General features: G+C 35.2%; 4 protein-coding genes and 2 long non-coding RNA genes across 8 annotated transcripts in view; 4 read left to right on the top strand and 2 right to left on the bottom strand.

The window, feature by feature from the left end:
- Nucleotides 1–854: 854 nt before the first annotated feature.
- LOC135265505 (uncharacterized) lies at nucleotides 855–2,403 on the top strand. Its single transcript, XR_010333226.1, has 4 exons — nucleotides 855–1,005; nucleotides 1,065–1,905; nucleotides 1,963–2,123; nucleotides 2,185–2,403. It is a non-coding gene; the product is annotated as an uncharacterized LOC135265505 (long non-coding RNA).
- Nucleotides 2,404–2,599: 196 nt separating this feature from the next.
- Nucleotides 2,600–26,950, top strand: part of Epac (Exchange protein directly activated by cAMP) — a 47,362-nt gene continuing 23,011 nt past the window's right edge. Inside the window, exons 1-2 of one of the 3 annotated variants that reach the window (XM_064355144.1) lie at nucleotides 2,600–2,681; nucleotides 18,995–19,137. In XM_064355144.1, coding sequence (XP_064211214.1) covers nucleotides 2,620–2,681; nucleotides 18,995–19,137 — 205 coding nt within the window. In that variant the 5' untranslated portion in view covers nucleotides 2,600–2,619. Of the gene's footprint in view, nucleotides 2,682–7,218; nucleotides 7,379–18,994; nucleotides 19,138–26,950 lie in introns of those variants that run through there. The other 2 variants (XM_008199812.3, XM_064355145.1) reach the window with 2 other exon arrangements.
- Mob4 (MOB kinase activator 4) lies at nucleotides 3,535–4,702 on the bottom strand. Its single transcript, XM_967888.4, has 2 exons — nucleotides 4,543–4,702; nucleotides 3,535–4,467 (listed from the first exon to the last, which is right to left on the bottom strand). Exons 1-2 carry the CDS (start codon nucleotides 4,600–4,602, stop codon nucleotides 3,859–3,861), a joined length of 669 nt encoding a protein of 222 aa, XP_972981.1. The 5' UTR covers nucleotides 4,603–4,702; the 3' UTR covers nucleotides 3,535–3,858.
- On the top strand, nucleotides 14,048–14,579 carry LOC107398682 (uncharacterized). The gene is made up of 2 exons (XR_001575480.2): nucleotides 14,048–14,221; nucleotides 14,293–14,579. It is a non-coding gene; the product is annotated as an uncharacterized LOC107398682 (long non-coding RNA).
- On the bottom strand, nucleotides 15,196–16,364 carry LOC103314270 (putative ankyrin repeat protein RF_0381). Its single transcript, XM_008199810.3, has 2 exons — nucleotides 16,074–16,364; nucleotides 15,196–16,022 (listed from the first exon to the last, which is right to left on the bottom strand). Exons 1-2 carry the CDS (start codon nucleotides 16,243–16,245, stop codon nucleotides 15,352–15,354), a joined length of 843 nt encoding a protein of 280 aa, XP_008198032.1. The 5' UTR covers nucleotides 16,246–16,364; the 3' UTR covers nucleotides 15,196–15,351.
- Nucleotides 22,944–23,945, top strand: LOC661658 (cuticle protein 16.5). Its single transcript, XM_971299.5, has 2 exons — nucleotides 22,944–23,098; nucleotides 23,146–23,945. The coding sequence occupies exons 1-2, from the start codon at nucleotides 23,087–23,089 to the stop codon at nucleotides 23,746–23,748; spliced, it is 615 nt and encodes a 204-aa protein (XP_976392.1). The 5' UTR covers nucleotides 22,944–23,086; the 3' UTR covers nucleotides 23,749–23,945.

Here is a 26,950-nt window from a genome sequence, read left to right as displayed (position 1 = left end):
TTAATTTTTTCTAAGTGTGGTGAAGTGTGTGAAGTGAAAATGTGAGTGCAACATTTTAGAACACAGTAAGTATTTATAAGTATCAAGATATGAGTGAAAATTAATTAATTAATTGTAGATGAAACGTAATTCTCTCAAATCTTTTGAAGAAAATCCAGATATTTGACGAAGCATCTCTTAAATATTGAAGAAAAACATTCACAGCAAGCTCGAGACTAAGTATAATGTACGAATTTGCTTTTGTTTTTTTTTCATTACTAATTTTTTCAATTTTTTGTTTCAGATGACTCGAGTGATTGAAAGTGCGTGTTGTGGATTTTCGAGTGTTTAACAGACATTTAGTAGTGCGCGATTTTTTAAATTTCCAGTGATTAAAGTGCCAATGGAAGGGATCTCCAGGGAACCTGGACGCTATAATCGTGCTACAAGGATCAGGATTAAAGGGTTAGTTGTCAAAGTTTTTTTTCAAATTTGTATACTGATCTTGTATTTTTTTATTTTCAGTAGGTCCGTTCTAAGAAGAAGAGGGAACGACGAGGAGGCCAGGGTGAGTGAATTTTAATTTTTTTCTAAGTGCGGTGAAGTGTGTGAAGTGAAAATGTGAGTGCAACATTTTAGAACACAGTAAGTATTTATTAGTATCAAAATATGAGTGAAAATTTATTATTTAATTGTAGTTGAAACGCAATTCTCTCAAATCTTTTGAAGAAAAATTTCCAGATATTTGACGATGCATCTCTTAAATATTGAAGAAAAACATTCACAGCAAGCTCGAGACTAAGTATAATGTACGAATTTGGTTTTGTTTTTTTTCATTACTAATTTTTTAAATTTTTTGTTTCAGATGACTCGAGTGATTGAAAGTGCGTGTTGTGGATTTTCTAGTGTTTAACAGACATTTAGTAGTGCGCGATTTTTTAAATTTCGAGTGATTAAAGTGCCAATGGAAGGGATCTCCAGGGAACCTGGACGCTATAATCGTGCTACAAGGATCAGGATTAAAGGGTTAGTTGTCAAAGTTTTTTTTCAAATTTGTATACTGATCTTGTATTTTTTTATTTCAGTAGGTCCGTTCTAAGAAGAAGAGGGAACGAAGAGGAGGCCAGGGTGAGTGAATTTTAATTTTTTCTAAGTGTGGTGAAGTGTGTGAAGTGAAAATGTGAGTGCAACATTTTAGAACACAGTAAGTATTTATAAGTATCAAGATATGAGTGAAAATTAATTAATTGTAGATGAAACGTAATTCTCTCAAATCTTTTGAAGAAAATCCAGATATTTGACGAAGCATCTCTTAAATATTGAAGAAAAACATTCACAGCAAGCTCGAGACTAAGTATAATGTACGAATTTGCTTTTGTTTTTTTTTCATTACTAATTTTTTCAATTTTTTGTTTCAGATGACTCGAGTGATTGAAAGTGCGTGTTGTGGATTTTCTAGTGTTTAACAGACATTTAGTAGTGCGCGATTTTTTAAATTTCGAGTGATTAAAGTGCCAATGGAAGGGATCTCCAGGGAACCTGGACGCTATAATCCTGCTACAAGGATCAGGATTAAAGGGTTAGTTGTCAAAGTTTTTTTTCAAATTTGTATACTGATCTTGTATTTTTTTATTTTCAGTAGGTCCGTTCTAAGAAGAAGAGGGAACGAAGAGGAGGCCAGGGTGAGTGAATTTTAATTTTTTCTAAGTGTGGTGAAGTGTGTGAAGTGAAAATGTGAGTACAACATTTTAGAACACAGTAAGTATTTATAAGTACATGTTAAAATATGAGTGAAAATTAATTAATTAATTGTAGATGAAACGCAATTCTTTCAAATCTTTTGAAGAAAAATTCCCAAATATTTGACGAAGCATCTCTTAAATATTGAAGAAAAACATTCACAGCAAGCTCGAGACTAAGTATAATGTACGAATTTGGTTTTGTTTTTTTTTCATTACTAATTTTTTCAATTTTTTGTTTCAGATGACTCGAGTGACTGAAAGTGCGTGTTGTGGATTTTTGAGTGTTTAACAGACATTTAGTAGTGCGCGATTTTTTAAATTTCGAGTGATTAAAGTGCCAATGGAGGGGATCTTCAGGGAACCTGGACGCTATAATCGTGCTACATGGATCAGGATTAAAGGGTTAGTTGTCAAAGTTTTTTTTTTAAATTTGTATACTGATCTTGTATTTTGTTATTTTCAGTAGGTCCGTTCAAAGAAGAAGAGGGAACGAAGAGGAGGCCAGGGTGAGTGAATTTTAATTTTTTCTAAGTGTGGTGAAGTGTGTGAAGTGAAAATGTGAGTGCAACATTTTAGAACACAGTAAGTATTTATAAGTATCAAGATATGAGTGAAAATTAATTAATTAATTGTAGATGAAACGTAATTCTCTCAAATCTTTTGAAGAAAATCCAGATATTTGACGAAGCATCTCTTAAATATTGAAGAAAAACATTCACAGCAAGCTCGAGACTAAGTATAATGTACGAATTTGGTTTTGTTTTTTTTCATTACTAATTTTTTCAATTTTTTGTTTCAGGTGGCTGGAGTGACTGAAAGTGCGTGTTGTGGATTTTTGAGTGTTTAACAGACATTTAGTAGTGCGCGATTTTTTAAATTTCGAGTGATTAAAGTGCCAATGGAGGGGATCTTCAGGGAACCTGGACGCTATAATCGTGCTACAAGGATCAGGATTAAAGGGTTAGTTGTCAAAGTTTTTTTTATAAAAAAAAATTAAGTATAAATCTGTAACGTTATACATAAATTCATTTATCAAAAATTTTTATACTGATCTTGTATTTTTTTATTTTCAGTAGGTCCGTTCTAAGAAGAAGAGGGAACGACGAGGAGGCCAGGGTGAGTGAATTTTAATTTTTTTCTAAGTGCGGTGAAGTGTGTGAAGTGAAAATGTGAGTGCAACATTTTAGAACACAGTAAGTATTTATAAGTATCAAAATATGAGTGAAAATTTATTATTTAATTGTAGTTGAAACGCAATTCTCTCAAATCTTTTGAAGAAAAATTTCCAGATATTTGACGATGCATCTCTTAAATATTGAAGAAAAACATTCACAGCAAGCTCGAGACTAAGTATAATGTACGAATTTGGTTTTGTTTTTTTTTTTCATTACTAATTTTTTCAATTTTTTGTTTCAGATGACTCGAGTGACTGAAAGTGCGTGTTGTGGATTTTCGAGTGTTTAACAGACATTTAGTTGTGCGCGATTTTTTAAATTTCGAGTGATTAAAGGGCCAGTGGAAGGGATCTTCAGGGAACCTGGACGCTATAATCGTGCTACAAGGATCAGGATTAAAGAGTTAGTTGTTTATGTTTTATTAAACCTTGTTTTATTATTTGGTTCAGTTAATGAATTGTTTCGAGTGTTTAATGAACATGCAATGCGCGTTTTTTAATTTTTCAAGTGATTAGATTGGCTTATAGAATGGATGTTTGGGAAGAACAGAATTAAAACTTCCTATAACAATGAATTGTTTAAGGACCGGATCACTAAACATTAGTCATATGACTTAATTGGGAATTCGAAGCGGCATATTTCTACTATAGATATTTATTTGTCATATTTTCTATCCCTAGACAGCTTCTAAATGAAAATAAATATATTACACGACTTATTATATCAATTTAACAATTAATTTCCCATCAATGTACACTTAATGGTGAGTTGCTCAAAAAAGCATATCGGGCACAACGCCACAAATAAAATATAGGTGAAAAAATAAAGTTTGAGATGTCTTATAATACAGTTGATGCTTGAAATGAATGTAGAACGAATCGGAAAAAGCCCATCTGTTCAGTATGAACAAGTCATAAATACCAACGGCGGTATGTCGGAAAAACAGCCAGTTTAGTCAAAATTTACGCCTCGGATTCGCCTGGTGTATTTTCATCTTCGAGAATCGGAACAATGAGATTATCTTTCGACATGAGATTATACTTGGTGACGAACTGCGTGAATCGCTTGCACAGAAACGTCTCGTTTTCGAACTCGTCGAAGATCGACCTGTGGTGGAAATACGCGTGCGAGAAAATCCTGTAGACCCTGCGGCACACGGAGCCTAGCTTGGCCACCGACGACTCCTTAATACTGACTCTGCTGGGGAAATACTTGTTGCTGTTGAGGAGGCAGGCGGCCCCGTCGAGCGTGTGCCTGGTGTAGTCGATGGCAGGGCACTCCTTGGGCGTCTTGTGGGCGGCGCAGAGGAAGATCCACTGCTCGGTGGCCGTCATCTGCGTGCAGGTCTCCGGGTGGCATTCGCCCTGCAGGCGCACGGCGAGCCCGTTCAGCTCCATGCAAAACTGGCGCAGATGCTCGTACTTCCACACACCCTCGTCCTGGTTCTCGGGCATCTTGAGGATGAGGTCGATGTTGGCAGGATTGTTTCTGATGAGCTGCTGGATGTACTGCTGGACGGCGAGGGTGCTGTCCATCTCCTCGAAGGGCTCGTCGGGCCATCGGCAGAAGTCCTGCAGGTGATCGATAGGTTAAGGGTGAGGTTGGCGAGTATTGATTGGGGCTAAAGGGGCGAGAGTGGAATTTACCTTGGCTTTGGTGCCGGGGCGGTTTCGACGCAAAATCACAGAACCATCAGCCATCTTCATCTTTGACCACCAAGCACCATCGAAGCACCAACCTCTTTAGAGAGAGAAAAATAGCGCTGTTTTTGTCCGATGAGTAGTTGCTTCTTGCAACAATAGAGGCGCCAGCGGTTTCACCGCGGGGAAATTAAATACGCCGTAAGGAATTGATTGGGCTTTGAAACATTGGGTCAGAAGAAATCAATTCGTGGGTCTCTTTTCATAAAAATAGTACTTTACTTAAGAAAATTCCAAAGGCCGCAGAAAAAAAAACGAGTTTATTTTTCATTATTGTGATACAATATTGTGATAAGACGACTTCTTAGTTTTACAGCCGCCGGGGTGCAAATTCTGAATACCGCCCTTGATATTTTTTTTTACAAAAATTGCAACTTTGTATTTTTAGTTTTTTATATTCGTTCTGCATTCATTGCAGAAAGTTTTAGCGTCTTCCATCATTTTAGTACCTACAGATATTTTTAATAACTTCTGGGAGAATCAGAAGATTTTTGTTTAATTAAAAAAATAATTTTTAATAGAATTTTGTATCAGATATCAGCAACATTTTTTGTATCAGTTTCCAAATCTGAATTAGAATAAATAAAAAATAACGTATTACTTTCCAAATTGAAACAAAGATTTTTTGCAGCATCATTTCCCTGTAATCATTAAACAGGAATTTCCAAGTTAATGTTAAAGGTTTTTTTTATCGCAGTGTTGAGCAGAATAAATACGTATTCGCTGTTTCAAAACTATAAAAACGCCAACGACGTATTTTCTCTCAAAATTAGCTGTTATAAATTATTTATGCACTTGAGAAAACAATAGCTAATGTAATTTACACGTATTTATATTATTATAAATTATTATTATTATAAGTTATTATAAAAAAATCAGTTCTGAGGACTTAAACACGTTTTTAGACTAAAAATCAAGGTTTTCTTTCTGTTTTTATTAAACTAAAACGAAAAAATCATCAAATGTTGTCGAAAATGACCAAAAATTCACATTTTCTAAGTGTTTATTCAGCAAAAACGCAATTAATGCGCAAAATTTCTTTAAAAGTAAGCCAATAAATTACAGAATTATGTCAAAAGTGACATAGTTTTTGCTAGTTTTGTAGATTTAAACACGTTTTTAGACTACATATCAAATTTTTCTTTCTGTTTGTATTAAAAATTGGTTAAATTGATAAATCAGTATTAAGTTAGATGTTGAAAGTATCACAAGCTGATTTATTTGGGGTGAATTTTCCGAAGCTAGCTTTATTTCCAACCAGTGAGTTTAAGGTCATTTGGAAAAATGGCGAAAATAATTAGATTACCCTGTTGAGTGGCTGTAGTCGTTCAACGATTAAATACTGCGAACATTTTTTACTGGTTTTCTGGCTTATTATGGATAATCTATTTAAAATTCAAGGTAAAAACATTTTTTTCTTTTGTCTAATTTAGGAGCGATTTTTTATAAATATGATTTCACAAAGTAGTTGAGCTGTATCTGTTCCATTTTGCAAACAAATCTAGTGCAGTTTTTATACTTAGGTACATTAGGTAATAAATGATGCAAAAGTTTTCAATGAAGATTTGGAAAATATCTGCCTTTTTCTTTTCCTCGTGTAATTACTTTGGTTCGAGAAAATTGATTACACACGTTATAAACAAAGCCTCCGAAAATGAGAAGATCGAAACATTGCTCCCCTTAAAGCCTGATATTGATGAAACCTGAACCTCCAGTGTCAGATACATGAAATATGGTTTCGTATTTTTAGCAAAATGTATGCTCAGATTTTCGTCTTTTAGATAAAAAATTTATAAGCACTTTTAAAATTGAGTCATCTTGTTTCTGAATGAAATCGATATGTTTGCATAAAACATCTCGCTTTTCGATTATTTCCCACCGCGAAAAAATTCATTTTTGTCATTTAGGAAAATTAAAAAGTAAATGGTTTGCAGGAAAAAGGGTGGGTTTTCCATTTCATAAAATGAGCACACAATTTCATCGGTTGCACTTTTTCCGAAATAATAATCTTTTAGGAAAAAATAATCCAGTTTGCGATTTTTGTTCACTTCGAGCAATTTTGAACCATTTTATACTTCAGTTATACTAGTTAATAATTATGTAGTTTTGAGTTAATTGGAAGCGTAGAAAAATTTTTATAGGACGGTTTTTATATAATTCTGTTGATAATAGCGGCGCCTCTTCAGTCTTTTCTAACCAAATGCAATATTTTTTAAATCCCCTCAAAAACCCGCTAATAGCCAAACAAATAAATGGATCAATATTAAAGCTTTTAAAATCGTAATTATATTCATTAAAACTATTTAATTAAAAGCATTTGAAAACCGCTGCATTTTTTTGGTATGTGCTTACTAATCATTTTAAAAGCTTGTAAAAAGCCCAGATGCATTTTTTCCTCAAACCCACACAAGCTTTTTGTTACACTTGTGTCCTGAAACTTGATTAATCCGGGTCGCATTAAACTTGCCCAAACTTGACAAAAGCTTTCTTAAAAAGCTTCCGTGTTATTTCTTTGATTATAAGCTGCATTTCTATCGCATGCAGCAGGATCAGGACGAAATTGTAAAAACGAGGGAAGGCAGAAGTAATCCTGCTGCTGCCTTGCGCATTCCTCCGGTTACCGGATGCTAGTCAGCGTGTGGCCAGTTGTTGCTCGCTTGCTGATGTTTCGGGTTATATCGTGATGTTGTTGAAGCGCCGCGATATTTCGTTCACTTAATTTTATTTGAAACTGTGCGAAAATCACAAGAGATATGGAATGGATAACGGCGATTGATAAAAGGTAGAGCCACAATTCGCAAAGTTTGACCCAGTTGCGCGAGCGGAAATGGACTTTTCTTCCTTATTAAATTCGGGTTAAAGTTTTGAAGGCTAATAATGCGGCTATTACACCCACATTGTTCTTTGCAGGGTTATCACAATCTTTACATTAATTTATTAACCGCTGTGTTGTGTTAACACAGTTTCTAATTCAGTCTTCGCTATTTTATTTATGTTTTCATTACAAACTCTATTAAGCGATGAAATGGGGTAGAGGGTCCGAATAATCTCCCTAGATATATTTCTTTTTTTTTTCAATTTATTTCCCTTGACTCATTCAAGAGTATCAAATCTTGCAGGATTAAATTCCGAAAAATAAATCCTCAAAGAAATGTGTGAAGTTTGTAAAGAATTTTCAATTTAGGGTTTGAGGAACGTTCTTAGACTTTCGTGGGTTGAAATCGTGGGCGCACCGGTCAGGTGTATGGTAAAAATGAGGTGTCCGTTCCGGTTCAACCACATCGTGCATATTTTCTTTATTTTAAGCAGGCGCAATTACGAAGATATGGCAGGAATTTCTAATCGAAACGCTATTTGAATTGTTAGACGACACTTTTGTCATTTTTAATCAGGCAATTATGACGCATTAGGCTCTAATTCGACGCCAGTTTTTCGCGATTATTTACGACCTCCTTGAGATAAAAGCTTTGGCCGAATTTATGGAGGCACTTAACTACTGCTGGATTCTTTTCACGGAATAAAAGCTCCTAATTGTTACTTAGCCACATTTGAACTGCTAACGGACGCTTACACTTTTGTAGGGCTTAGGTTCAGAATTTTCTTTTTATCAAGAGAAAAACTACAATTTTTTAATCAAAATATGACTATTTTGTTTCTCCATTCGCCGCAATACGCGGTTTATTTTGTATTATTTTCAGATTATATTTGTTGTCTTTAAAAATATTATGAAATTTTTATAAAATCTTATATGCGAATAATTATTTAGCGGTAAGGTCGTAGAACATTGTTTCATAATTTTGTGGCACCAATTAGTTTGGCTTTGATGAATAAAAAAAATATCCACCTTAATTGAAGAAAACCTTTTCAATCACCCTTTCGTGATGTCTAAATTTTGGATCAAAGTAGCCTATAAGCAATATTGACAAATGTCTTAATACTTCTGCTGCTATCTAAATTTTTCAGTGTTGCCAACTGAACTTAAACTCAGTCCATTTTGATCAAAAATTTAATTGAACGTATGATATAATTTCCTGTGTTATATCATGTTACAACAACAGTTTATAATTAAATGTCAATGTCTATCTATATTAATTCTGCTTTATTCAACTTTTTATCTAAAAATTGAGCTTTTCCATTTGTGTTTTTTTTTTAAAATGAGATGACATTTGGTTTAAAAACGCTAGATGTGGACAGTAACAGCTAATTTTGAAAGAAATTGTGACGTTGGCGTTTTTATAGTTTTGAAACAGCTAATACCTATAATATCTTCACTTCAATAACTTCTCAACAAGGGTTTTATAATGTAGAAAGATTAGATCATTAATTGGGCCACATTTTGTCAAAATTATTTAATGTTAATTATTTTACCTTGGTCTCAGAAGCGTTTAAAATTGTTTTACTTTTGTATTGTACATTTCGTGCGAAGTCTTAATAAGTAATTTTTTCAAATCCCTGTTATATTCAAATAGATTATCCCTTTATCACCCCAGCGAGCGCACTTTTTGTTGTTCGAAGCACTTTCATTTGCAATTTAATTATATCTGGAGAAAATGTCACACTGAGCATAATATCCGGACATTAAAATAGCGCGAATGCGAGTTTTCCAGTTTTTATATTTTGGTGAAAGCAACACTTCTGCGATCGTCCAATGAAATTTTTTCCCGAAAATCTAATTCAGTGAAACGTCTTCGAGAGAGCTTGAAATTAATTAAATCCGTCACTAATTAAAAAGCACACGTAATTTTTTCCAGATATAACGACCCCCAAATTTCCCAACTCGAAATATTTTCTTGACTCAAACTTATTTAAGCGCTTCAACTGCAAACACAAACTCCGTTTAGTATTCCAAAGCGAGGCGACAAACTTTGAAATTTTTTAACCCCCGACCAAATAAGACAAAAGACAATGACAAATACTTGGAGACGTGACGAGAAATTGCGAAAAATTTTTACACACAGTGTATATAACACATGTAAGTGGATAAGTTCGACTCTGGGGGATCGAGCATTGAACAAACTTCTTGCTGGATGGTACGTCAGTGTGAATAATTCGTCAAACTTATAAAAGTTTCAAATTACGTCGAGGATTATTCCGTGCTCATATGCGCGGCTCCAAGGGCTTTAGTCATTTTTTTATGAGCTCAATGATTTTGCGATAATTCGCAAAGACAAGATGCGGGATGAGGGCAAATATCGTCGCACAATGACGTGATATTAATCAAATTAATTATGGTTGTACAGTCGCAAACTGTGATAATGACCACATACAGATTACTTGCATTGTGAACAAAGCCGTTTTGAGCCGATTTTTTCCGATCTCTTGTCAGGCGAATCAGGACTGATTGTTTGATTTTGATAAAGTAAATTGGGAGACTGTCGCATTTGACGTTTCCTCAGCCGCAATATTTCCTCGGTTCAAGCTTCATTCAAAATCGTTTTATAAAATTATATAAAAACAATACCGCGGAACGCAATTTTCTCATATATCCCTATTTGGGTGACATATGAAAACGTGCAAAAGGCGATATTAGAAACCGTCTTTTAAATGTCATACCTTCACGTCTTTTTATAGCTAGGGTCAAGTAAATTCACTGGCGGAAAAATCTCCATATGTGCTGAATAATTTATTTCGTATTGACAAATTTAATTCGCTAAATCCGGCTTATTTATGCGAAAAATAAATCATTTTGGGCGAATAATGAATTTGTTTTGGCCGTGTTTGAAAGTGCAGACGTTTCCACGAACAAATTGCAATATGAAAAATTTTATTTACTTTTGTTGTTGGCTTGAAATTGGTGGTATTTACGTACAGCTACGAGCGAAATTCTAACGTGCGTTTGATATAAAGAGATTTGAATTTCTACTGAATACATATATTTTAATCAATATGGAGCAGAACAGTAAGTTATGACTTTAGTGGTGGTAATGCCACCGAATGTCGCAAATAATTCGATTTAATACCTTCGATGGGATTAATGTAAGATGTTTGGGTCTTTGCAGATGCTCGTATTGAGGAGTTAACAGATTTGATCCCTCACTAGAGCACGGATTAATTAAATTAGGGACTTCATCTCATCAAAAAATTGGTCAAACATACACTTTTAAGGAAAATTCTGCTTTTTTTAGTTATTTTTTCGGTTATTTCTTAAACTTCTCATTAAGATTTGAAAATGTGAGTACTAATTTGCTAACAACTTGTGTAAAAATAAAATTAGACAGCAGTAGTGCCTTCCAATTTAAACTGTTGAACACCGTCCTTTTAGCCTATTTTAAATGTCATTGAACAAAATTTAAAGCCTGCGATAAGTAATTACAACTGCAAATGGTGTTAAATGGAGAAAAATTACGTAACTGTTCCGCGTTCATCGATCATTTCACAGAATAAGTATTTATTTATTCCCCAATTTTGCATCACTCATCTTTTATTAGCTGTATTTTTTAATATGTTGTTTGCGTTTAAGTAAAGTTAATGCAGGCGAATGAATTTGTTTTAAATTAGAATAACAAAATCAATACGTGAACAACGTTTAAATAAATTACTCTGAAAATTACTTTTTATTATGAAGTTGTCGCAGCGCTTTAGCGTGGTAGATAAATGGGTTAAAAATTAGGGTTACAAGTCGGCTTTTATTGGCTGAAATTATCCAACATTATTTCAGTGGGTAGTAAAGGCAGAAACGTGAACAAATAACGGAAAATTTATTACTTTATTGTATTTTTCCGGATTACGAATTATTAGTATTTCGGCAAAAAGGAGTAAGAGTAAATAATTTTAATATATTTGTGGACAGGACAGTATTTATTTGTAAGTTGACTTTTGGTGATACAAATAAAATAAAGGGTCTCCGAGTTCGGTTCTCTGATTTACGAGTCTCTCACTTTGCCACAGGACGAAAAAAATGCGATTCTATTTCTATATTTAAAGATATAGGTAATAAAATCAGTTTATTGGTTTTGCTGAGCTCGTAATTCATTTCCTAGACTATGATATTAAATCAGGGTAAAATATGATCTTCTAGACTATGAAGCACTGTCAGAAGCACCTGCCTGCCATATTAAACTCCATCTATATTTAAAAAACTTTTAAGCCAGTTGAAAAACTCGTATTAAATACGTGCTTGTCGCATATTTCATTCCGAGTATATGCAAGGGTGAAATCAGACTTAATCCCGATTTTAAGGGAATTAAAATTCTGTTTGCACAGTCTCGTTTTTAAAAGTAACCTTCCAAGTGTGTATAATTGAAACGAGATTGGTATTGGCCGCGCTATAAAAGATGTGTTTAATAATATGCGGTGACAGATTGAAGAGGAAATGGTGATATTTCTACCCGTTTCTCCGGGGATGATGTTATCGATCGATGGACACAGTCAACCTCTCAAACTTCTCTAAGTGGTCTGGAAATAGCGATCTGACTTTAAGGCACCTGAAGTGTAAGCGACTCGCGACGAAATTATACGAAATGTCACTTGAAACTGAAGCTCCTGAAATGGAAAGATAAGATTTGAATTTTTGTTCCGCATGCTTTAAGACGGATGGGCATCGCTTAATACGCTTCCAGCAGACTGAAGTCGCGCAATTTCCAGATTTTTATTAAGCTTATGGGATGAGGACAGCTTACTGAAAAATCACGGACTGATCGAGCTTTTTGATCTAAATTTTTTTTACAAATTTTAAATAATGTTAATGAATTCTGATCCTGCCTCACAAATATATAAAGATACAAGCACACAAAATGATAGAATAAATAAAAAGAGAAGATAAAAACCCACTTAACGAGTGGTAATTTCTGCCATTTCAATCATATATAAATTTTTATGAAACGAGAGGGAATTTTTAAGGTTTAACGTAACTGTGTTATACATAAACGTAGTAACGTAAGAACATAAAAGTAAGCTAAAATCTTAAAGTGAGTAGAAATAAATAAACGTAAGAATAAAAAGAAATAAACCCGTAAGAATCTAAGGAAACTGGAATTTGGAAACGGAAAACGTAAAGGCTGAAATTAGAAATTTAAGAAGTTAAGAACATAAAAGCATTGGAAAATATGGAGGAAACCTGAACGTGAGAACGTAGTCAAGTAACTACAATAAGAACAACTGACAAAGTTTGAAAACTGTAAACAATGATTGCATATTAAAAAGGATTCAAAATCGATAGCTGTAAATACTACGCGAATTGAAATCGAATATACCGTATTCAGTTCTAGTTCGATTACCAAAGATCTCAAACTGCTTACCTGTCAAACCTCGATAAATTGAAAACTTTCCGAAATTTAATTCAAACTTGTTATCTCCATCCAGCGATCAGAAGCATCAATTTCGCTTTAATAAACTAATTAAAACGACGCTGATTACATTATTGTAAAATTTTTCGAATAAATCAAACTCTAGTCTTATCTGAAACTTGTGGTTCTTGTAATAATTAGGACTTTGATTGGTCTAATAAAGGGAGCGAACGCGAACGAAAGAAAATATTTCGGCCTCCAAATCTTTTCACAAGGGAGCTTAAATGTCGTTAAGAAATGGCTTTATGCTTTCGAGCGTGTAGGTGTGAACTGAGAGGGTTTATAAAGCATGAAAATTCCTGTCTTTGGAGGCTTCTTCAAATGCGAATTAATTGCTTTATCGACTATCAAGTGACCGAGACGATGTTTTAATTAGGAGTGTTTACCAAAATGGTCTTTTAATTTCTTAAGGAATTTTTCGGTTTACACGAACTCCATCTGGTAATTGATCGATTCTTAAATGAAACGAAGATTTATTGCAGTCTACCACAGGCTGACACAGTTATAAACATTTATTTCTAGTGGGATAAACATTTATGTCGGAGTAAGTAAATAAGCCAATTATTTTCGATTTTGGGGGAAAATAGAGCCGTTTAATTACGTTCTAATTGCTTTTGGATATTACTGTATCTTTGGATTATTTCAATAGGGCGGCTATAAATTTCACTTTATGGCACTAGGGACAGAAATATGGCTAAATTATTAACGTTAGAGACAGAATATTAAACTAGTATTCATGTGTAAAATAATAAGTTATTAAATTACCAGTGGGAGATATGCTTTACTAATTACGGCAGTGCTGACCCATATTTTTATTACCAATTAGGTGTTAATAAAATATAGCAATTCTCTATTAAAATTAATGTAATAATGCTGTTCACATTTTATTGTTAAAAACAAGACAGAATTTCGAATTTCAGAATTAAGGACAACTGTTATTAGTGTTACATTTCCCTTCGTCCTAATTAACAAAACTCGCTGGATTCGCTATGAAAATTAGGAGCAATCATAATTAATTTTTTCCTCAATCTTAGTTTAATTAAGTTTGTGATAAATGTCGTCGCATTTGAGAAAACGAGATTTTTTTGTGGAATTTTTATTTGAATTGAGTGCGCAAGCGGCACAATTGACGCTCTTGAACTTTCCAATTATCTAAAAATGTAATTCAACTGGAATTAAAAATCCAAGTGGCAGTGAAAACTGAAACGCAACCTTCGTAATTATTCTCATTGTTTTTCCTCTCGCGAATTAAAACCTCCAGTTACCCTCAAACAAACGCTCGCCAAATTAATTATTAGTAATGCGTTCAAGTATGCGTGACTGATGCATATTTCAGACAGGTATGAAATTACGCTTGTGTATACTTATTCATGCATATTCTGACGCGAAAATCAATATTTGTCTTTTATAGCACTAGCTTGTACGGCTTTTACGGGACTTGGGAAAACACTGGTAATGATAATAAATATTTTTGGGGCGAGAGGAAAGTTTTATACCGGAATGGGACTAATTAAATTTTCACGAGGAGCGACACAAAACGAAGATTTTAACTTGCTGTACTGTTGGAAAAAACACAAAAGAGGAGAAAGATTACATCGTTTCAGTGCCAATCTTATCAACGATAATAAGGGTGATTATAGAACCATTATCGACCATGGAGATTCATAGATTTTTTTAAATATATTATGTTTTCTTTCACTCAAAATATTTATTCTTAGCTACGTAGTTTGGTCATTGACTATGGCTATCTTCAGGCTTTATTCGACACACTTTAACATTATTTTATGTGAATTAGCCTGAACAATTAATTTAATTAATTTTTGACTAGGCGTTGCCACCAAAAGTAGCTAGGACTGTGCGAAAGTGTTTTAAATTTTCCTAGTGCCTTTTGTATGAAATAATGAAATGTTTTTTATTAAAAAACATATTTTTTAAAAGAGCACTTTTAATACCATTTGACCCAGATTTGCGATTACATAAGTCACAAAAAATCACTTTGAAATGAGAATCGAACTGTCACAGAGCATTAACTAGTAAATTCCGACACGCAGCTTTTAAATATGATTGATTCTAAAGCTGGCAAATGCAATAACTAAATTGCATCCGTTTTTAATGTTTTTATCAGGTTTTTAATAATGCCCACTGGTAGAACGTCAGTCGGAATTTGATTTTTTCTTTGTCAAGTGTGGTGTTTACTCGTGACACATATAAGGGCTAGGTAAATCAATATTTGCTTCTATTGCCGGTAGCGAAAGTTGTAACACAACGCTGGCAGCTTGTAATAATTGCCTGATTACGGTATTAAAAGTATAACTGGTTGTATAACTCGCATTTTAATTCTCACTCGGAATTTAATTACAAACTTACAATAATTATTTACAAGGCGGGCTGAAATTTTAAGTTTTAATTAGTAGCGTCTTTGTGTGAACACAAACTCCACCAAATTTGATTAAAACGTATAATTACGTTTCTATAACGCGATAATTCGACTTTTCTTCCGTGCTTTGTTCACATTTGGAGGCCTCAATAAGTGCGCTACCTTTTCGTGGCCGTTCATTTCGGCCAATTGGGCCGGACTGCAATTGTCATTATTCAAACAATTAGGTCCGATTCCCCCATTTAGCAAAATTGTTACAGCCGTGTGATTACCAGATGACGCAGCAAGATGTAGGGGCAAATCGCCGTTGAAGGTTTTTATGCTTGTGGCAGCTTTATTTCGCAGCAGGAATTTAACAATTTCGGCGTTTGTTTTCGACGCGATGTGCAGAGGGGTGTAGCCGTCCAAGTCTTGCCGATTCACATCGGCGCCTTTGTGCACGAGGAGGAGAATTATTTTTGGGAAGTTTAACTCGACGGCGTAGTGCAGCGGAGTCGCTCCGGAGGAGTCCGGAGCGTTTAGATCGGCTCCAGAATCGATGAGAAATTTGCACAACTCGAGACTGTTTTTTTCGGCGGCTAGATGCAGCAAAGAGCGCGAGTTTGTGTCGGTGATCTGCAAGTCGGCGTTATTCTTGACTAGGAGTTTAGCGAGAGATAAATTGCCCTTGGAGCACGCTATGTATAAAGGAGATTCGCAAATATTGTTCGAGATGTTCACGTTGCAACCTAGATTTATCAGACGTTGAGCTATGGCTTGTTCACCTGTCGCAAATTTAATAAGTTTTATTTATGGCAAAGATTAGTTTTGTTTACTTTTGGCACAAATTATGTGGAGTAAGGTGTCACCATTTTCGTCCTGAGAGTCAATGTCGAAGTTGTAAATTGGCAAATTGTCTAAAATCATGTCGAGTAAAGAGTAACATTCTTTTTTGGCAACTTCGAATATGCTGAAGGTTTCAATTTCGTCACTTATCAGACTGTCCATTTTACACTCGTGAAACACTTACTGTTGGTACTACACAAAATTATTGTTTTATCTCGTGTTATCATATCATCAGATGGAACAAAAACTTATCTTCCCTGTACACATGATTCACAGCTGTAAATTGCTTCACAATTGCCTGAACCGATAAAAATTGGACTCAAAATGAAAATGACTTCCATAAACGAAGGTCTACCGTCTACCAATCAGAAATTGTAAACTAGTTTCGACATAGTCGATGATTTTTTGGCTTCTTTTTGAAAATTTTTGCGAAATCGTTACGTTTTTGAACAAGTGTTCAAAAAATGCAAAAATAATATACTTTTCAATTTCAATTGCTGATTTTTGTTTTTTTTTCTAGCAAAATCTTAGGAAGATAATGAAAATTTAGCTTTAAAACGTACTTAATCAGATGTAGTTAACATTACTTTTGACCAAAATTGGTAGTTATAAAATATTCTTGAATTAATTAATCAGTGACCTAGCTTGGACAGTTGGACATCCATTTATTTAAGTTAAAACCTCTTCATGATTTTGTAATTTTATTGGGGCGTAAGAATAATAATCTTCCCTTTGTTTTGGTTTATGTAAATGCCATCCTCTTTGAGAGCTCGTCCGGATTAAGTCTGTTTTAAATTTTTGAACGCGCTAAGAATGTCTGTTTCCTCGTCCGCAATTTCCGTAATAAATAAAATCGTACAATGCGGATTAACCGGAGCAAAGTAGTATCTCCTCGAAACCAATTTTCTTGTAGCGTGATAATGTTTAGGATTAGGTGTCGTGAGTCGGCAAAATAACCTGCGCTCCTTTGGGAAAGCTCCTACTTGCGTGAGATTGATGATTGAATCGTTATTTTAGACTCCAATAATTAATTCTTACGTAAGGCATTAGTCGAGTAATTAAATTTTACAATCGTGGATTACGTTTTATGTCCCCGTTTGAATAATTATCGAGAACACGCGTCGCAAAAAATCTGGTGGAGCAAAAACGAAATTGCCTTAATTGATTTGCTAATTACGAAGAGATAAATTGTGTTTACTCCTATTAAAACACCACACTTTCGTCTGACAAGGGTCTGGCACGAGATAATTATCTCGTCTCAACTGATTTTTTCTCCGTAAAGTTGGTTGTCTATATAACTTTTGAAAAATTGCCGCGATAATGACTGTGGTTTTTCCCAAATTAAATGTCAGTCGGAGATAAAATATGATTTAGGATGGAATTAGAAGCACGTTGTGTGCTTTGTTGCTCGACCTGCAACCGCAGAACGTTTAATTTTAGTTCTAAAATAAAATTACAGGAGCATATTTCACAGTTATGAATCTGTACTTTGAAAATAATTCATATCTCTGGGTTGGGTTAGTGTAGGTTTCTCAGTTGCACCACTCTTGTAAGCCAAAGACTGGTCAAGTATTGGAAAAAAGAAATAACTTTCATAATATTATATGAACTACATAATTATTATATAAATTATGAAAATTTACAACGTGAACTTGACACGAATTAATTCACACAGCTGTGTGTTTCTTTATTGTTGAAATAAATACTTCTCAAATTGTACAAGCATGGCTGCTCTAATTTGTACACTCGTTGCTTGTTTCAACTGTTTCAAGTAGATTTAAATTCAGAGAAAGGGCTCAAAGACCCTTTCGACCAGTATTTGCATATTCTAGCATCTCACTGAAATATGAAGATTTTTTGTAGTTTATTTTAATACTGTTGTACGTATTCTTTTAATAATAAAACCAATTCATCCAATGTTTGGCAAAAAGAGCATTATCTAAAGCCTATTGATTTTAGATTAAATTAATTTGTTTTGGTGTAGCCGCCACTGTCATAATTTGTAAAATAATAGACAAACGAATAACAAAAATAATCTCCGTTAATTTGTGTTTTTTATTATTTTTAGTGAAACTAAATTAAATTTGGTCTATATTTCTGTGGATTTTTAAAGGGGAGTATTGATAGAAAACGCCCAATTAAAAAAATTCGAAAAACCAAAATTTTACGTGTCTTTTAGGTTTAATTTCTATTCACGTAAGGCACATGCTAACCACAGTTCAGAACTGTTTCAAACTAGTTTGAGTTTGTGCATTAATTTTGAAAAGTTTTAGTTTATACTAGTTCTAGTGTAGTCTAGTTCCTGTTTAAAATTTGAAATCAAACATCTATACGTTTTTTTGGCACACATTTTATTTGGAACTGCATGTATTTTCTGATGGTGTATCGTCTTGTCATGTCTCTTTGTTGATTAAGAAAATATTTCCTCGAATTACTAATTGATAAAAAGCCGGAAATAGAAGCTAAAACTTTCGTAGGCGTGTGTAGGTGTTTCACCTTGCCTATCAATTTTGTCTCTGATGGATATTTGTTTCCCAAATTTTTCACAATCCGATTTTAAACTACCAAGAGCCCAATTAGCCCTTATTTAGACTTTTTTCCACCGCACTTTTTCCGCCCCAGTTTCGCGACGTGAATTTCTCCAAACTCCCCGTATCTATAAAAAAATGACTCGTTTGATATTAAAGTGGCAAGAGTATCGGTATACGAATAATGTGCACGGTTGAATCCTCTTTCAAGTCATCCAACCAACCGATTAACTAACTGAAGGTTGTTGCGTGCCACAAAGGTCAATATGGATTTTATAATTCAATCACTCAACCGAATATCAATGATGACGCACGCCTTTTTCGCTGGAATTTCATTAGAATTTTTGAGGAAAACGCAATTAATCGAGCTTCTTTCGTTGCAGGCCTTGTGATCGCAATGTGAAAGATGTGGAGTTGATTTCGGCGCGGCTTCGCCGTGTTGAACAGCTTTGCAAATTACCCAATTCCGTGCTTCAACAGTTGGCACTATGTGGATATTACGAAGATTTGGAAAAAGGAGTCACTTGTAAGTCCCGTATATTATTACAACGACCGCGTCAAAAGCGATATTAATTACAATGCGATGCGGTTGATTGTGTCATAAACACAGCACAGCCACCAAATTATTTCAGTATTTAGACACAGAGAATTGGCTAAATAACTAATGAAGCAAATAAAAAATTGAAACATCAACACCTGCGTACGTAAGCAACTTGTGAGCGTAATAAAGCGTTGCGAGCTTTGTATTAATTCTCTTTTAATTGTCTAGAGACCGAACGCAAACTTTGCAATTTAAGTTTTTATTTGATCGCTGACCAGACGCTAACTTTTCACTGAAAATCCAATTCTGCCTCTAGTTCTGTAGTTAAACAAACGACGAAATGTTTATTCAACAAAGGAAATAACAAGGGAGCAAACCGTTGATTATTTAAAATTTTAGTGTCCCAGTTTTAGATTTATTCGTTTTACTAATCTGTCAAATCGAACAAAAATTAAGGCTCTACAAAATTTTTAACACAGGTATGTGAAAAATACACGTATCTGCTTGAAAAAAAAAACGCTGAAAGCACTCTCTGGATTTGTTGCTGCTCTCCTCAGATGTATGATAATCGCAAGAATCAGTGAAACATTCCAATAAACTCTGCTGTAAAAATAGACTTCTTTTAGGTATCTTTTTGTTTGAAAGCGCACCGAACCGCACTATTTTCCATACCGTTGAATTTCGAGTTGATGGTTATAGGAATGAAAACGAGCCCTTTGCCTAAAAGTTCACCTTTTGGGCTTGTGTCTCGCAAACATTAATAGTAGCACAAAACCGCACCCCAACTCTGACTAATTATTACAAAATTTCGAACGTGGAACTAATTTATTTGCATACAACGGGGCATTAATTAATTTTTTGCGTTGAAAGCTCCCCTCGGTGCACCAAATCGAGTAAGTTAAAAACGTCGCTTTCAAACTTGGAGCTTTTGCGTATAATCCTTGCGAATTATTAACAAACTGCGACGTCGTGTTAAACTTAAATAAATAAGGCGGAGGAAGTCTCGGCTTGTGATTACAACAATTTAAGAGCTAATTAATTCACAACATTCGGAATAATTGTTGTTTGTGCAAGATTTTGGAATTGTTTCGGTGAAACGTGATTGATAAAGTTGGAGAGACATTTATATTCGCTCCGTGTACACGAATTTTAAGTAAACATTGGGCTGGAATAAGGGAAAAGTTTTTCTCGGTTGGGTGTTTTACATAACTGTGGCATTTGTAACGATTTTAACAATAGGAAAAGTTCGGCGATAGCGAGAGAAAGCGGACTTGATCTATGGTGACATAATATTACCAAAAATTAATTTACAAGCAGTGGCTTTGACATCGATCCAAATGCTAAGTGTTGATTGAATCATCGCTGACAGTTTTATACCGAAAGTGTTCGCGTAAAGTTCACGGTTTTGCCTTAAATTAGTCTTCTTTTCAATGCCGCCCAAAAAATGATTCAGAGCAGGGAAACAATCTTTCTATTTCCTCGACGCGAAAGCTCACCCTTTCCTCAGTTAATTACCTTTTGTACGAAATCCGCTAAATGTCAATCGACTCGTTCAACCTATTTGGCAACCGTTGGGGCAAAAACTGGTCGTGGTCAAACTGGAGCGCTCATTCTCCAAATTTACCACCATTTCCCTCGTCGACATTCGGCGTAAATGTTTAATTAGATTGATGTTAGACGATCATGAATTTGTAATGAGTGGGTGTATGCGAACAAAACTACCAGTGTCAAACACACCAACTAGTTGGTTTTATCAACAAATCTATGTTGCTGGTGAAAATTACACACTTAAATCAACCGTGACGCATGCATAATTTAACTACCTGTGAGACTATCAACGTTTCAACTGCCATGCCACTCAATTGATTTTTAATTTTCTTAAAAGCCGATTATGTGCTTGCAAAACGATGAGATAATGCGATTTGGAACGAGTTGGAGAAATTAATGTTTCAAAACTGTATCATTGTTCAAAGTATTGATTGGCTGAGCATTATTGTAAGAATTTTCCATGACATTTAATTTTCTTAGCTAACGAATGGAAATCTCCAACTTCCGTTAGTCCCTACAAGGAAACGCTAATTTCCATAGTCTGATAACCTTGTCGCGTATTTTGCCCCAATTTATTTATTGTTTGTCGGTGATTTAGAAAATTTCCAGTTCCGTTTGTCTGATTTTGATTAAAGAATATTTCTGACAGGGACGGATAAATCACTACAACAAATTTCCCAAAAAGAAGCTAAATAATTACAAACTACATCAAAAGTGGAGCATTTTAGCACGTTTTTTGTTCGGTACGCAAAGAATTTTTTGCGTCAAAAATAATTCGATAGGAAAATTATGGCAAAAATGATACTAATTTTGCATATTTTGAACATTTCAGTATAAAACGGTTTTTAACCAGACACAATTATGCACGAAAAGTTAGTTAAAGGAAATTTGAAACTTTTGGAATTTAGGCAAAATAATGTTATTTTCGCCTTTTTAAAGCGTTTATTTATGTTTTTGAACGAAAATCTCCATTTCTTTGTGTCAAATATCGCTAAATCGTGCTTCAAAAATTCATAATTTTTTCGTGTTAATACCTTTGCAACCAAAAATAATGAAACTTGTTCGATTATTGTTAGATTGTGCGTAATTTTTCTTTAATACAAGTGTTGCTTTTACCATTTTAAAGCAGAAAGTACTTAAAAAAATTAAGAATGGCAGGCTCATTGTTAATATATCATCATAAAACCAAAAACATCATGTTATGCACTAATTATTGAAGTTAGAATTTTTTTTTTTTGAAACGTTTCTTGCAACGTATCAAGCAGCTGATGTGCTGTTTTCTCACAAATTCTCCCAGCATTATTATTTCTTTTGTAAGTCCGGGTCCGTCCGGAAATATTTCCATCTCCCGGCGGCCCCATCCGCCCCTGGCTGTTGATCAGTGGTTTCCGTGATAATTTTTGCGCTCAAATTACAGCAAAAACGCTCAAGAATGTTGAAAGCGTGAACGGAATGTATCGTCCTTACACACCAGAATTTCGGAATGCGCCCACAAATAACACTGTTATAAATTTTGAAAATTTATACGTAGTTTAGTGGCTAGCCTTGCCAGTATATTAATTAGGGATGATGTGAAATATTGCTCTGAAAAAAATTTCAAACTCTTCTTGCGGATTACACGATGCGGAAGCAATAGATTATTGCCGACAAATTAGACTAATTACAGGTGTCCCGACAAGGACTACTTTGCAATTTCGTTAGTGGTTTATACGTTTATTTTTCATCACGTTCGTAGACACCTTCGGCGAAGAAAATTTGCATAATTAAATAAGCCAAAGACTAAAAAAATATTCTTGAGTCTGCTAAGTGCTCTACAATTCTAGTGACTTATTCAAATGTACCAAGTTTCTAATTGTAATTATGCAAACTCGAGGTGTCTAGCGCTTTTATTATAACGTCTTGTAAGCTTTAAACAACAAAAAAAAAAAAAACTCGTACTGACTGATGTTGGGCAACGTTGGGAGTTTATTTTCCTATTATTTTCTCAACGATTTTTTTGGTCGGTTATTATAGTCTGTGTAAATATAATAAATCATGTTATACCTAAGATCAAAATCTCGCCACATATTTCCCAACTGCATTAAAAGTAAATTATTTTGGCCGTGAATTTGGATAGTCGAATCTGATTAAGCCATGCCCCTGAACGGATCATTAAAGCAATGTAGTGCAAGAGCATTCATAATAAATCAGATGTCGTAATCCCTTAAAATTTGGTTAAATAATAACAAACAAGAATACCTTTTAAACTGATCTTTACTGAAACTGGTTACGAGCCTCGCTCGGCACCACACCCACCGTATTTGTCAATTTTTTCGGTATAAAAGCCACCAACGAGCCCCCAATCAGTATCATTTGCATTACAGCAATCCACCACACAACTCAAAAAATGGCCGCTAAGGTAACTTACCACAACCAACCCAAAACCAAAATAACCCACATTTGCAGATCGTTATCTTCTTCGCCGCTTTGGCCGCCGCCAATGCCGGTTTCTTAGGAGCCCCCGCCGTCTCCACCTACGCCGCCGCCCCCGCTGTGTCCTACGCCGCCCCGGCCGTAGCCAGCTACGCCGCTCCCGCCGTCGTGGCTAAAGCCGCCCCCGTCGCCACCTCCTACTCCTACACCGCCCAAGCCACCCCCGCCATCGCCGCTTACGCCGCTCCCGTTGCCAAAGTCGCCGCTCCCGTAGCCGTGGCCCATGCCGCTCCCGCCGTAGCCGCCTATGCCGCCCCCATCGCCCATGCCCCAGTCGCCGTGGCTCATGCTGCCCCCGCCGTAGCCGCCTACGCCGCCCCTGTTGCCCACGCCCCAGTTGCCGTGGCTCATGCCGCCCCCGCCGTTTCCGTCCACCCAGCCCCCATCGCTAGATACGCCGCCCCCGCCTACGGATACGCTCACGCCGCCCCTGCTCTCGGCTACGCTCATGCCGCCCCCGCCATCGGCTACTCTGCCGGTTTCGCTCATGCCGCCCCCGCCATCGGCTACGCCGCTGGGTACGCTCATGCCGCCCCCGCTTTCGGCTACGCCGCCCCTCACGCCAAATTCTTCTAAATGTACATAATTGACGAAAATTCAGTATAATATTGTTGGAGTCTGAATTTTCAGAGGGTGCAAAACTGTAATGCAAATGATTCGGTTTAATTTATTTTGTGTACAGATTTGGAATTTTGTAGAGCACGTTGTATTTATTTTTGTTGCACATGAACATATTGTACTGAGTTTCTTTAAATGAAAACTTTAATTAATTATTTGTTTGTTTTTATTGGTGGCCGTGTCAAGTCATTACAAATGTGAGCTTTTATTTACTCACAAAAATTCGAAATTTTTAATAACAGTAACTGGGGACAACGAGAGAAGACGACAATTAGATTTTTGTTTCAAGAAGGAAAAAGAAATTCTTATTTACTCGCTTTGTTTGCCGGTTTTAATATCGCATTGTTTGAGAGATTTCATTTAAATACCTTCAATTTTTTAATTTCCCTGTAATTAAAAGATTTTTATTTGGCGCATAATCACTGATAATGATTTATTGTGCGGCCTTTTACTTCGTGATCTGAATAAGTCTCGAGCCGATTCATTCCCAATTGAATGGTGGATTTATAACCGAATGGTGTAAGAAGATTAACGAAAAAAGAACCATCAACGATTTAAAAGTCGAATTACGTCCGGTTTAAATAAATGAGACAGGAGCCAAACATTATAATAGCATTTTGGGTTGATAAAGGAGAGATTTTGTTACAACCTCATTTTTTCGGGCGAGATTTAATAAATGAGACGGTGTTGTAAAGACGCTCGAAGTTTGAACATCTAATAACCGGGATGAAAGACATTTACTGTCAGATTTTATCGGCTTAATAGCAAAATTTTGTCACATATTTGGATCATCAGTCGAGTAAGAAGCCGGAATAATACTTGGCGCTTCATTTACTTCGAAAAGCGGCGATGTAACAAGCTTTTTGTTTTGAGACGAGAAACCGAATACCGGCTCTTTCTTTCCGCTGCAATTCCACTTTAAACTGAACTATCTTAAATGAAAATAGACGATTGTGGTCTCTGCAACATTTTTCCATTAAAGTGGAGAGTCTTTACTTGATCTCGAAATGTGTTAAGAGGAAAAAGTGGAGGGCATTAATAATTCATTAAATTTATAACTCCATCCATCATGTTTTGAGACAAACTAAAAAGAGTTTGTAATTCGGCTGTCTACACTTAACCAATTTGCATATTCTGTAAATTATGCCTCTTGTAAAGGTGCTAAAAGTGAAATAAAAGGAAAATTTGTGTTTATTTTACTTAAGTTAAAATGTGAAGTGCTACGCTTTTGCAGACTTTTTATTTGATAAAATATTTATGCGTTATTTCGTAATTTGGTGCATTTTTTGCATGTCTATCGATTTCTTAAAAATCGGTGAATGTGAGCCGCTGTTAATAAAATAAAACGTTTCGAAATCAGAGCCAATTATGATAGGACCAATAATTAAAAATATTAACAACATCAAATTTGAACTTTAAGTTTAACATTCAGAGAACTGGTTATCCACCAATGTGGAGCAAGAATCGAGACACACCTACAGGCGCTCATGCTCAGTTCTTAAATAATGAGTCAATCAGGCCAAATTTTATTTAGGCCAATCAAATTATACAAAATTCGGTTTTTTATTCAACACTTAATTGCCTTAAAAATAAAATTATTGAATCACAAAAAGATAAAAAATAGAAAATATAATTAAAATGATGAATTGATGAAGAACAAGGAAGTACATGCTCCCTGTAGTCTCGAAAAGTAAAATTTAATAAACGCTGTTTACCGAAATGTAGTTAATAAAATGAATTGCGTCAACAAAGCGAATTTGTTTATTCCCAAATCAATTAATTGATGCTTTAAATTAGTTGATTTTAATTAACAATTCGTCAGTTCCTGTTTGTTCAAAATATTTGAAATTTCTGTTTTTCTTCGAGAAAACGGTCAATATTTCGAAACAAAGACACCTAACGAACGAAATTGAATTCGGGTCCGTCTTTTCCGCGCATCGATCTTTAATTTGTCGAGCGTATGTTTTCGATAATTGCGATATTCGCCCTTAGTTTATTTTGGTCGATTTGTACGAATTGAAACTTCATACTGATTAATTGATTGTACCTGAGAGAATTCCGAAACCTGAGCACTCCGACCGCATTACAAACCCGCAACCGCTGAGGCTCAGGAGGACACCGTATTTCCTGCAGGAGGCGTCGTAATTACTGGCTTTTAGATAATTTCCAGCGCCGCAAAATGATAATTTCAGCTGGTGGAAAGCCAATTACTCGGTGAGCGTCTTGTGAGACTCAAAACGCGCCGTGTATGCATTTAAATGAAAGCGGGAATTGATCGAAATGTTACTCGATTGGACAGGGACTTGATTTATTCGAGTTTGTTAACGAAAATGACAAATAATGAAGTCGCGGGAATTAAATCGCGTGGAATAATAAAGGCGACATGAGAATCGGTTTCTCTCGATACGGACTAGAAGAGGGTTCTATTTCGAGGCGAATTTACATTTCAATTAATTCAAAGCGGATTATTAAACGGGCGGTTATAACCAACCTTTCATTTTGGATTCTCTTTGTCTCGCAAACGTCATCGGAGGAAGTCTGCAATTAGATTAAGTACACTGGGCGAGAGGAAATGACCGTTTCGGAATATTAACACATTAAAAATATATTTGGACAAACGCTCGTGAAAATTTCAGCCATTATTACAATTTTTAAGAATACGTATTGTGAGTTTTTTAAAGTTCTGAGTCCTAAAATCCGTCCTTTAGTAACAGCGTGTGTCTCACTGGGAAAGACGAGATTTAAATGAATTCTTAAAGACTTCGTGTCTGTGTATAAGGAGTGAAAGAGGAGATTCACAAGAATGGAATTGTATTGACAAGATAGTAGGACAAGGATGTCCACTTACGGTCCGCTTTTATAAGGAGAGTAGCAGCTTTGTCGGGAGATGGATTTAAAAATATTGTAGTACACGTAAAAGGCGTTACAGTTTACGACCATTAAAATGAGGATTTGGATCAAAAAATGTTTAATTTCCAAATAAGATTACAACTAGTTGCAAATGAAGGAGAGTAACCCAATTACGCCTTTGAATTAAAAATAAAATGAGGCTAAAACGTATAAATTATTCGGGGAATTTATGGCGTCGTATATTTTATTTAAGGAAACAAAATCGAATGAGCTTAAATATGGAGTAACGGAGAAGGTGTAAAAAGCAATG

This window comes from Tribolium castaneum, chromosome 2 (assembly GCF_031307605.1).
Source record: "Tribolium castaneum strain GA2 chromosome 2, icTriCast1.1, whole genome shotgun sequence".
NCBI lineage: Eukaryota > Metazoa > Arthropoda > Insecta > Coleoptera > Tenebrionidae > Tribolium > Tribolium castaneum.
Note: the sequence above shows the minus strand (reverse complement) of the source record. Positions and strands in the feature narration are given on the sequence as shown.